Source organism: Macaca mulatta, chromosome 9 (genome assembly GCF_049350105.2).
Source record: "Macaca mulatta isolate MMU2019108-1 chromosome 9, T2T-MMU8v2.0, whole genome shotgun sequence".
NCBI classification, from domain to species: Eukaryota; Metazoa; Chordata; class Mammalia; order Primates; family Cercopithecidae; genus Macaca; species Macaca mulatta.
Genome location: NC_133414.1, coordinates 114,709,072 through 114,721,501, shown reverse-complemented (window position 1 = coordinate 114,721,501; position 12,430 = coordinate 114,709,072). Strand labels below are relative to the sequence as shown.

General features: G+C 50.9%; 1 protein-coding gene and 1 non-coding gene across 7 annotated transcripts in view; both read right to left on the bottom strand.

Moving 5' to 3' along the window:
- Positions 1-12,430, bottom strand: part of SUFU (SUFU negative regulator of hedgehog signaling) — a 134,231-nt gene that overhangs the window by 30,563 nt on the left and 91,238 nt on the right. For 4 of the 6 annotated variants that reach the window (XM_028853493.2, XM_015148001.3, XM_077945381.1 and 1 more), the window contains 5 exon segments: positions 10,884-11,026; positions 9,900-9,985; positions 9,561-9,633; positions 6,358-6,511; positions 3,800-3,911 (listed from right to left, as the gene is read on the bottom strand). In XM_028853493.2, the coding sequence (XP_028709326.1) occupies positions 3,800-3,911; positions 6,358-6,511; positions 9,561-9,633; positions 9,900-9,985; positions 10,884-11,026 (568 nt within the window). 6 annotated transcript variants of the gene reach the window in all.
- LOC114670273 (U6 spliceosomal RNA) lies at positions 11,986-12,092 on the bottom strand. The gene has a single exon (XR_003719741.1). It is a non-coding gene; the product is annotated as a U6 spliceosomal RNA (small nuclear RNA).

Sequence of the window (12,430 nt, the reverse complement as noted above, 5' to 3'; positions counted from 1 at the left end):
ACAGTTTAGAGAAATACAGGCCAGGTATGGCGGCTCATGCCTGTAGTCCTAGCATTTTGGGAGGCCAAGGTGGGAAGAGGATCACTTGAGGCCAGGAGCTCAAGGCTGCAGTGAGCTATGATCTTGCCACCACATTCCAGCCTGTGTGACAGAAGGAGATCCTGTGTCAAAAAAAAAAAAAAAAAAGACAGAAAGACAAGAAAACCTCTACACACAATTCACCTGACCGCACTGTGCACTGTAGAGAGACCAGACTCCGTAGTTCACGCTGACCAGGTGACCTCAGAGAGGATGCCCAGGAACTTTTCCCTCCTCAAATCCCTACAGATGTTGGCAGGCACAGTCTTTAAGCCAGGCTGTCCTCATGCGGCACAAAGGAGCTGCTTCCCATCCTTCCCAAACTCACCCGAGCAGGCAGTGGGAAGGGAGGCGCCAGCAAGCTGAAGGAGGCTTTTCTCAACTGATCATCTTGGGAAAAGCCAGATACAAATTTCATGGCTGGAATGCAAGGGTTGTGAAATGCTGAAGAAGCCCTGAAGAGGGCCAAGGACTCTCCTTCTGGGAAGGCAGTGGGAGGAGGGCTGGCAACGAAGAGTAGGAGAGGAGCAGGTTACCCAGGGGGCCTGCCTTTCTGGAAAGGAAGAAATAGACCCTCGAAATGGAAAGAAATCCCCTTGCCCTGAGGTGGTAGAGGGGCCAGAGATAGGGTTGTTTTAGTTTCTGTACATGAAGAAAATAAGGCCTTGTGTCACAAAATAATTTTGGTATAAATGAGCCAATTATGACATAGCTTGTTATTTCTGGGATTTGGAATCACCGAGGCTCATGGCATCTCCTAGGAGTTATTTAACTCCCCTACAGTTTAGTTAAATAAGCCCAATAGGCTTCTAACATGAGGCTTTGGCTTTGTCCTTGGTGCCATGTGAGAGGTCCCGATTCATGCTGCAACTAGTTAGATGAATTCTACCAGTAAGGGTCATTATTTTCTCGGAAACACAGTCTGATGTGTCCCCCATGGGGTCCCTGAGAATAGGGTAAGGAAGATTACATCCATTTTAATGGCTGATAGATGGCTGTAAGTAAGCGCAACCTCTTTCTAACCTTGGACAAAATACTTATTAGCCTCTCTGTACCTCATCCATTAAAGGGGGATATGTAAGATTATCGACCACAGGATGGCTATGAGGATGAGATAAATGAATGGCAGCAGATAGTAACTGGCACATTACCTAGCACAGAATAAGCACTAATAATGTTTTAGCTGCTGCTGAAGTGTGAAAAGAGCAAGTGCTTGATGCCCCCAAGTAGGCCGGCACCCAGCTGCTAATGCCCAGGCTTGATCAGCTGCTCTGAGCCTCTGATCTAGCTCTGTATCTTCCTCAGACCACAGACAAACCCAGGAAGACCCATGCATAAGAGTTTCCTGGCCCAGAAGTCCTGACTAAGGGGAAATCAGACCAGCAGACAAAATATGGCCCACGCTGGCTGCCCCCGCACAGGGAGTGGAGCAAACAGTGGTGCCAGCACATTTTGGGTCAGCTTTCTCAGTTGCAATCCATGTGGTGTATCTGAAATGGGGTCAGGTCCCAGAGTGGGCAGCACAGATATTAACATCACGCTCACTGAACTGAACTGAGTCCATCATGATCGATCCTGAGATAACAGGAAGCTTGAGTCTGACAGGCTTAAGGGGTGTGTTGGAGAATGTTCTTGGCAAAGGAGGAGGAGAAACCATTTCTCAACCAATTGCTAACAAATTGGTAACCAGCACTGACAGCCTCAGAGGAAACATTCTAATCCCGTCAGACTGCAGATCCTGGTGCTTCAGAGACCTGACTGGGCACTAAACCTTCAGGAAGGGGAGACAAACCCGGCACCTCAAATCTTTTCCCACCCATCTCTCTGTATCTCAGCTAACTCAAGCCAAAGGGTAGAAGCCACAACCTCTCTGCCTTATGTCTACAGAGACCCCCTGGACCAGAACCAATACCCTACTGCCCAGTTAGGGTGTGGGCTGAGTCTGGGCTTATGTGTATATCTAGGAGGCCAGAGCCTTGTGCCCCCTTGCAATGTCCAGGGGTGCAGTAGCTGGAAGTGCTCCCAAGCCAGAGAGTGAGATCTCAGGCCTGTTCCAGATACACAAGAGGGGCAAGAAGGTTGTATCTCTGCAGGAGCTTGTGCCCTTCTGCCTAGAAACCCCAGGCTTCCAGAGGCAGAGAGCCATCTGGACTGAGACTATCTCCATGTTATAGGCCTTCCAGTACCTTTGGCCTCCCAACAGTGCCAAGGAGGCCCAAAGCGAGAAGCCAAGCTCAGGGAATGGGAAGGAGTGTAGACCTGGGACAGGGTCCAGACTCACAGGTAGAGAGCTTCCATATGTCGTATGACCTTGGTGTGGCCATCTGCTGCTGCCAGGGGATGATCAGGATGCCTCGAGCCAGCTACTTCAGGGCAGCTGGCTGGAGAAACCCACAGGCCGGAGTTAAAAGCTGCTCTGAGGTGGCGGTAGAGGCTTCTCCAGGCTTTTGCCAAAGAGCTCAACTCTCAGCACAGCCCTGTTCCCAGAGTAACTCTAGTCCAGTCAGGTCTCAGGAGGCAGCCTGAACTTTAACCAGCCAGGCCTCCCCTGTGCTATATCTTCTTGAGTTCCTTCCTCTGCTTATTAAAATTCTAAGGCGTCCTGAAGGTCAATGCCATGTTCTTCCTCCTCCAAGATGCCCTCCCTAACTACCCCAGATCCTGTGGACCTGTCTTTTTTGTAGCGCACTAAAGTGTTACTATTTCTGGGAACCATGATCAGCAACTAGAGCTAGAATCCAGAGAAGCAGCCATTTCCAACAAATCACATCGACAGCCAGACACACACTATTAAAAGGTAATTGTTTCACTCATGTTCTCCCAAAGGAAGAGCCTGTGCACCCAAGATGGCCCCCTGGGCCCAAGCTTGTCAGACAGCAAATGTGTAATAAAGACTTCGTAGAAGAAGGCTAGATCACCCTGGTCTTGCAGGATGATTGACCTCCCTTTCAGCCCAAGGCACAGCAATTTCCTCCCTGGCAGGCAAGGTTCCTGCTTTGGGCTGCCAGCCCCCTAGTATCTCCTGCCAGCAGCTATTCCCTAGAGCTGCCCTGGGACTAAGGGCAGAGGAGGGTGCCCAGTTCCAGCCCTGCCCATCACTCATCCCCTCTATCAGAGGAAGAGAGGTTGGCAGGAAGCGGATCTGACCTCTGGGGTGGCCACAGTCTCTCCCGAGGGCTACAGGGGCCCCTGGACAGGCAGCAGAGGCCTGCAAAAGACTTCCTTTCCCTTCCCTGGGCCCCAGGGAAGAGAGGCAGGAAGAAGGGCCTCAGCCGCAGGCATCCAGCATGGGGCTGGCCAGAGAGGGAGGCCCCCCGGGTTGCAGCTATCAGCTGGAGACCAGGCTCCAGGAAGGAAGGAAGGGCAACTCTGGCCGAGACCGAGATAAGGAGGGAACCGTGCTCAGCACAATGGGCTCCCACAAGGCTGGGAGGCCCCAAGTCAGATTTCGCCCCAACCTGGCCTCCTGTCTGTTCACACGGCTCATGTAAATATTTACTGATGTTTATATTCACGGTCTGCTGGGTCCCCTCTGAGGCCCTCTCCTATGACCCACAGATAGATCTGTGTGCCCCAGACCATGCCTGCCCTTAAGCCTAGAGATCCTGGGCCCATCCAGCAAGGGCTATGTGCATTGTTCTCTCTCATGCAATCCACAGGAACAGGCCCTTCAGGACAAAATCATCCTCTTGTTCCAGTCCATGGACACTGGGGAACTTACGGGGCCCGGTCGTGGGCGAGGCCATTCTGCCGCTGAGGGTTGATTGGCGGAAGGACAGGTTTGCTGTTGATCTCGAGTCCTCTCCTCAAGGTCTCCCGGATCTGCTCTGTGTCTGCAACGACACCACTAAGTTGCCCGGTGGCCCAGTGGGCTCCCAGCAACTCTCACCCTGCTCTTAAAACTTGGCTCAGCAGAGGTGCTAAGAAAAACTACCACATTGGCCAGTCCTGAGCCCACTCTAGGCATCCAGACGTGAGTGCTGAGTGAGTACAGATTGCGAGGGGACAACCGTGCTCTTAAGAAGCTCTAGGTTCGGCCGGGCGTGGTGGCTCACGCCTGTAATCCCAGCACTTTGGGAGGCCGAGGTGGGCGGATCACAAGGTCAGGAGATCGAGACCATGGTGAAACCCCGTCTCTACTAAAAATAGAAAAAATTAGCCGGGCGCAGGGGCGGGCGCCTGTAGTCCCAGCTACTCGGGAGGCTGAGGCAGGAGAATGGCGTGAACCCGGGAGGCGGAGCTTGCAGTGAGCCGAGATTGCGCCACTGCACTCCAGCCTGGGCGACAGAGCGAGACTCCGTCTCAAAAAAAAAAAAAAAAAAAAAAAAAAAAAAGAAGCTCTAGGTTGGAAGAGTGCCATTCTTGTAGAATCCAGGGGCAGCCTCTAGAGTTCAGAAAAGCGCTCTCCACCATCGTTTTCCTTCCTGTGTCACAGGCCCGAGGTTTACCCTTAACGTGGCTCTGCACAGTGACTGATTACTGGGGATTCTGCCCACTGAAATGGATGTGAGTGAAGGCTGCAAGTGCCCTGCCATGAATGGGCAGGTGCCTCTCACACACCTTTCTGGGTTCTGGGTGGTCAACTAGCATCTGGTCTTGCCACCCCTTCCCCTTGCATTCAAGTCAGTGAGACGAGATCATCCCTCCACCTTGGTCTATCCCAGGAAACTCTGCCTCTCCATGGAGAGGCAAGGGCCAGGAAGTGAAAGAGTTCCCCTGGTGGGATTATTTCTTTGTAAGGTGCTTTGCTGGTCTTTGGGATGAAGCTTACTAGTCTGGTCCCCTGTACTGAGATTTGGATCCAAATTTATCTCTGCAAACTGTAAACAGATACAAAAAAGCAAATTAAAGTTAGTTGCTCAAAGAGTGGTCTTAGAGTGGAAAGGAGATGATTACTAACTTTTCTAACGATCTGATTTGTTACAGTAGGATGGATTAATTTATAATTTTTAAAAATAGCCAATAATGACTGAAATTTTAGACAAGACTATGACTCCCTCTTTAAATCAACCTCATTTGGTTGTCAAAAGCAACCAAATGATTCCAATAACTGTATACCCTGTCTTTGAGCCTCCAACAGACTTGGCATGCCATTAAAACAAACAGGAAGGAAAGAAAGGGCTCGGCTGGGTGAGGTGGCTCACATCTGTAATCCCAGCACTTTGGGAGGCTGAGGCGGGTGGATTGTTTTGAGCTCAGGAGTTTAAGACCAGCATGGGCAACATGGCGAAGCCCTGACTACAAAAAATACAAAAGTTAGCTGGGCGTTGGTGGCTCATGCCTGTAGTCCCAGCTACTTGGGATGCTGAGGCTGGAGAATCACTTCAGCCTGGGAAGTGAAGGTTGCAGTGAGCCAAGATCAAGCCACTGTACTCCAGCCTGGGCAACAGAGACCCCTGTTTCAAAGAAAAAAAAAAAAGGGCTCAAATATTTGCACTAGGGGTTTAAGTTTGTCCTTTACAGAATGAACAAAAACCTTTTATAAGTGTTATCATATATGTAAGGATTTTATTCAGGGCTGTAGACATCTTATTCTTCAAAAAAAGAAAAGATGGAAGAATGAAGAAAGGAAGTAGACAAAGAAGCTGTCAACACATGTATATGTAAGTGGCTGTTTTTCCTTTGCAGTTAGTTGGGGACGCCCTCTACTAAAAACCACAACTGTTTCTGTAGCCAAGATCAGCATAGGGAGATTCCAACAGGACAGCCACATCCTCCTTCCCAAATACCCCATCCGGAATGCAGTGGGTCCAGAGGCCCTGCCCACAGCCCTAACCCTGTATCTGTATGACAGGAGGTGGGCAATTTGCAAGCCGGCCTCACACTCAGGCCTCTCTTGTTGAAGGCCTGGGAGGGCCCAAGGCCAGAGTGATCCTTGGATCTGGCATGGCCTTCAGGCCAGAGCTGGGCCCTGTGTCAATTCCGTGGGTGGCCGACACTTTTCTCTTGCACTTGGGTGGACTATGGACTTTTCCTGTAACTGTTCTAAGGCTTCCACTCACCTCCATGACCTCAGATTGCAAGGGACAAATCTAAAACACAATGGTGCCTGCTGGTGATGCATTTGAAATACACACAGGAAACACAACTAGAAATGGGCCAATAAAGCTCCCTTAATTCCACCCTGCTGGAAGACTTTACTTGCTGTTTAAATCATGCCAGGAAATAAACTATTGAATGGGTTGTTTTTGTTAGAGACCCATCCTAGAGAGCCTGGAAACCAGGCCCTGGGGAAAAGGAAGGAGGAAGGCTGGGGGAAGGCTGGGTGTTGGCTCCCACCTTTGCCAGAGAGTCGCCGGGGCTGTGTGCCGATGCAGATGCTCCGGCTGTCCTCGTCATCCTCGGGAGGCCGGCTCAGGTCGTCCCAGGCACACTTGGCACTGACACCACTCAGGTTGGAGCCATCTGTCTCGATGCCTTTGTCAACTCTCTCCTGCTTGAAAAGAACCAAAGAGCCAGAGTTCTTTCAGAGAACTGGTGGCCCAAGGTGACCACTCTTCCAGCCACCACTCTTACAGTATTTACTGAGCCCTTGTGGTACTGAGCATGGGACAAATGCTGGAAGAGCAGGATCTCTGACCTTGTTCTGCCCTGGTTACCAATGCATGATGGTCTCTACCAGCTCTTGGACTCCTCCAGGGGAACCAGGGATTAGGGGAAGCCGGGAGGAATGCAGATCCCAAGGGAAGCATCTCTTCTACCATCAGCCTTCCAGTACAATGGCCTCTACCTGTGTCAGAGCCCCAAACCTGTCTCTGCCAGGCTGGCTGGTGGAGCTGATGTGGCCATGAGAGAGCCTACTTCTCTGAGGAGAGGTGTGATCCTTCCTCTCCTCCCGATCTTCAGGCAGAACCTCTCAGTGACTGCTATAGAAGACAGGGTGGAAGCCTGCCACAGGCAACAGGCAGCACCTGCAGTTTCCCCTTCTAACAGCTAGAGGGTGTGGTCACACAGGGAAGAGCCACAGGAGAGCAGAAGGCTGGACTTCCCCTAGATGCTTGGGTTCCCTTGTTTGGCAAAGGACTCTGGATGGAGATTCCCTCCCATTTCTTAGACTGAGATGGGGGCCTGGAGTGCAGTGACTATCTGCAGACACCCTTCTCTCCCCATCGAGACCCTACCTTTCTACAGGCCTTGGTATTGCTGGGTCCAAACACTCTCCAAATGGCCTCAAGGAAGAGTTGTACTCAAAACATCCCTGGATTTTCTGGTAAAACACCCTTCATTGATGCTGGACCTTGAACTAAAAGTCATCTATGCCCATGTGGGCCAAATCAAACTTGTGACTGAGCACCTCAACAAGAATCTGTGCTTCCTGGCTCCACGGGTGCCACACTGGCCTGCCGATCAGCCCGGGAGCCCCATCTGGGAGAAGTACAGGTACTGTCCTTATTTCCCGGGACCAGTTAGCAAGTGGCTGTGCCCCAGATGCCTCCTTCCCACCAGTCATCTCCTCCTTTCAAGTGCTAATGGTGGCCTGGGCAAAGCTGTGGGTTCCGAGCAGGAAGAGGCTAAGCAGGGAAGCGCTCTGTGTACTCCAGGCGGGGAGTGCGTATACTTTGGTGTGCTCAGGGGATAGTCTGAGCTTCTTCCTCTCCACTGGCTGCCCTGGGGTCCCTCACTTAGTTAAAGAGTTGCAGACAGACAATTCTTGGCTTAACTTGTCTGGGCCATTTACTTTATAAGTAAAAAGAAAACGTTAAGACGCAGAAAGGTGAGGGACTTGTTTGGGCACACAGCTGGTTAGCCTAGAGCTTGGATCACAGGAATATACGCCAGCTCTAAATGGACTGATAGCAAGCAGGCTCCTGAAAGGCACAGTGAATACAGAGGAGTTCACACTTGGTACACAGAGCCACCAGGAAGGAAAGCTGTCCTTTCTCCCTGTGGGACCCTGGGTCCTGTGGGCTGCTCTCAGGGGAGCCTGCAGACTAGGAAGGAGAATAGCTCTTGGCATGGAAGGACAGCTGTTTACCCTTCTAGTGCAAAGGACCAGGTTCTTTCTTAGTACTTGGCACTTAAGATAGGGTCCAAACAATGGCCCACAGTGCCCCATGCTGGATCCCAGTGTGGCTACAGAACAAGGGCTTAGGGAAGCATAGCCTTCCTGGTTCCTGGTTCTCGCATATGCAGAAGATACAAGGAAACCAAGTTTAAAGTAGAGAGAACAGAGGATCGTGGCAGCAGTTTGAAATGTTCAGTGTTAAAGGCACTAGGAAAACAGAGGAGCATCATCTGTGAATGAATAGGATTTATGCCCAAGAACTCACAAATCTACAGTGAAGAACTCAGGGGCTGCTGGCTACATGTCCAGCTGCCACCTCTCTCTTTCTCTAACACATGGAACTCGCGGCAACTGCCTGTGGCTTACCAGATTTTTTACAGAAGCATGACAGGCTTAGAGATGGCAATGACCTGAATTTGGTCAGGGGAGTAGAAGGAGCCAGACACGTGGCAGGTAACATTATTAGCTGTCTGTGGCTTCTGCTTCAGGAGAAGCCCATAAGAAAGGCAGTTATAGGCCGGGCGTGGTGGCTCACACCTGTAATCCTAGCACTTTGGGAGGCCGAGGCAGGCGGATCATCTGAGGCCAGGAGTTCGAAACCAGCCTGACCAACATGGTGAAACGCTGTCTCCATTAAAAATACAAAAATTAGCTGGGCGTGGTGGCGGGCGCCTGTAATCTCAGCTACTCGGGAGGCTGAGGCAGGAGAATTGCTTGAACCCAGGAGGCAGAGGTTGCAGTAAGCTGAGATTGCGCCATTGCACTCCAGGCTGGGTGACAAGAGTGAAACTCCGCCCCCACCAAAAAAAAAAAAAAAAAGGCAGTTACGTTCTTGTGGCTTTCTAAATTTACCTGCATGCCAAAGGAATGCTTCTAAAACAGCAAAGATGACACTGAAACACTGTCCAGGTGGGCCACAGGGAGTGGGCAGCTGCCAGCCTGTATGTCTAAGGTGCCAACCTTTCCAGGCTAGGAGCTCTGCGTCTGACTGTCCAAGATAGAAAATGTGGCGAAAACGGGGATGGGACCATTAGACCAATCAGCACTCACTCCTGAAGCTGGGCCATGGAGTCATTATCACCTACACCACTGTCTGGTACAGGGCTGTGGTGGCCATGGTGGCTCCCTAAAAGAAAGTCTGGGAGGCAAGAGAATGAATACTGGGCAAACAAGCAATATCCACTACACTTATCTTTTATTGCTGGCGATCTAATTTTTTAAGCCAATATGTAATTTACATACAATAAAAATATCCTTTTAAAATGCCAAAATACGTATGTCTGAGGACTAGCTTTCCTGGGCTGAAATCTCTGTTCCCTATGTGCTCCGCAGAATTCAGGGGACAAGTTCCAAATGATGCCAAATTTCTACTCACTCACACATAAAGCTCCTCCATTTTCCCAGGATGAAAGCCAGTGTTATTTGGAAGAGGCCTAGGCACAGGTTACTAGAAAGGTTTTCCTCAATCAAGACATACTTGCAGGTGTGGATCAATCTCAAATATGGTCTCTCCTCTCCGCATGTCAGTTATCAGCCAGGGGCCGCCAGCACTGTGGACAAGGAAAGGGGATGGTAACTGAGGATCTGGGGCTGATGGGCTGGGCCTACAGCCTGCCCTGTTTGCTGCCCCAGGCCTAGGACACAGGGGAATAGTTTGTGGTCAGGGACTGTCAGGGAGTGAGTTGTCAGGAAGCCCTGATGTGAAAAACCAGGGCCTGAAATAACAATGCAAGAGGGAGCCCCACATGGAGGGTGGTGGAGGGACTCCCATCCCCAGGCCCAGGGAGCCAGGCTCCCACCTTGCATGGGTACTCACATAGGTACTGTCCGCAGCAGCTCCAGGATGCCCTGCCCGTTCCACTGCTGGGCTGAGTGTAGCTCTTCAGTGCAGACGCCAACAATCTGAGGCCCAGGATAGAAAGCCACTGTGTGTTAATGGCAGCTCCCCACCCCAAGAAGGTCAGTTACTCAGGCTCTCTGAGTCACCTCCAGTTGGGAGACCACAGGCAGGATCTGTGCTTAGGAGCTGGTACAGCCAAGATGGGATGGTTCCCTTAGGAGTGAGTGGCTGCCTGGCTGGTAAATGGCTGGGTCCACTGGTGGGCCCTGAGGCCTGACCCTTGCCCTTGCTGTGTCTGGATGACACCAAGTCTAGCTCTTGGCTGCAAAGGAGAAAACCAAGGCCTGAGCAACTCAAGATGTGTCCTCAGGCTATGTCTCTGGAAGTTGGGGAGGTTCAGGGAGCCATTCCTACCCAGTCTGGTATCATGGGGAATGTAAACAAGAGACTTTGAGACCTATCAGGCTTGGAACCACCACCAATAGGTCCTAGCAGCTTGCAGAGAAACTCCTCCCTTCCTTATTAGGGGATAGGCCTTTGTGTAAATATCAAAGGAATCAGTGGAACCTTCACATAGACTTCATCGTGACCAAAAACAAACACTGGTCAAAGCTGGGCAGGTTACCACAGCTTCTGGGAAACAGCAAGGATGACCCAGAGCTGGCTTCCTGCTAGAAAGTCCTGTTCACTGTTCACAGAATACCTGCCACCCCCACTCCTCCCTCTCAGCTACAGCCATTCTCTCCCACCCAAATGGCCCCTTCCCTTTCCCCCTTCTCCCATCTCAGCAGGTTAAATCAGACCATCTGAATCTACCTGACAAACCATCAGAGGAAACAGAAATCAGGAGGAGGCCAAAGGAAACCTCCCACTCCCTTCACTCCCCTTCCTCAAGCCTCCCTATCCTCCCAGGACTCTTCCTACAGGAAGGTTTGAACCAGCATTCAACCTGTGCCTCACCTGGAGGAAGGTAACTACCCCAAAGGGTGTCTGCACGGGCTGCATCTGTGGGTCCTCTGTCAGCAGCATGTGCTGAATTCTTGACTCACTGTTATCCAAAGGGCTGTGCCAGGACACATGGTCCCCGCTGCAGAAGGTGTTCTCTGTGGGAGAGACACAAGGATCCTCAGTGTTCAAGGCCTCAGATCCAGACCTGGAATCTGGGCTGGGATCTCACTAGCACAGGCTGGGAGGCTTCCCAGCCTCTTAGGGTAGCCCCTGTGAAGGAAGAGAAGCATTCACTCCGGATGGAAGCAAAGAGCTTGTGGATATTTCCAAAAACCTAAATTGTTCCTGCTTGCCAATTCTGTCAGACTTAAATGGAAAAGGACAGGCTATTAGTGTGAAAGCTCCTTTGGCCTGGGAAACCCGAAAGACTTCTGGCATCTGCTTCATTTCCCCAATATCCCGACTCATGGTGGGAGGCAGGAGCCATGATTGGATCTGCCAAGAAAGAATAAGGTGCTTTTTTGTGGGGCCACCTGGCCAGAAGTCCACAGGGAAGCAACAGGGCAACGAAAGCCCTTCACCTTGGAGAAACAGAACGAGATTTCTGTGTTGCTGAAACGGCGCTCAGAAGGAAACATCCAACCTTGGAGGGCCTTTGAGATCTATCACCAGTTTCCACAGGTAGATGCAGGAATTCCTGAGGAACACTAGGCTTCAAGTAAATGGAGGTCTAGATAGTGCCTCCCGCACTGTGGCAGAGACAACTCATGAGGATCCTCAGGCTATGTCTCTGAGATGTTCAGATTCTGCAAAGGGTAGCTGTTGCTGCCAAGGGCACAGCCTCCTCACACACAGGCTCACCATTGCACTTCAAGCAGGCACATTACTTTAGAAAGAGTTTTGTTTAAGGCCACATAACCACAAGGGAAAACAACCCCACAGGGTACTAAGTCTCTCACTAGCTCTGACTCTCATCATGGGTGCCAAGGTGCCATGTATGACCAGCCTATGCATCCACAGGCTCCCTTGCATGTTTTGTTCGTACACAAATGGAAGCACACTATTCTGCAGATTTCACTTAATTATATATCTTAGAGAACACTTCTTTTTTTTTTTTAATACAGAACACTTCACAAATTTGCATGTCATCCTTGCGCAGGGGTCATGCTAATCCCCTCTGTATCGTTCCAATTTTAGTATATGTGCTGCTGAAGTGAGCACGAGATCACTTTTCTTTTTTCTTTTGAGACGGCATCTCGCTCTGTTGCCAGGCTGGAGTACAGTGGCATGATCTCAGCTCACTGCAACCTCCGCCTCCCGAGTTCAAGCGATTCTCCTGCCTCAGCCTCCCAAGTAGCTGGGATTACTGGCAAGCACCACCACACCAGGCTAATTTTTTGTATTTTTAGTAAAGATGGGGTTTCACCGTGTTAGCCAGGACGGTCTCGATCTGACCTCATGATCCGCCCGCCTCGGCCTCCCAAATTGCTGGCATTACAAGCATTAGCCACTACACCCGGCCGAGATCACTTCTTTTCAGCACATGGAGAGCTATCTCA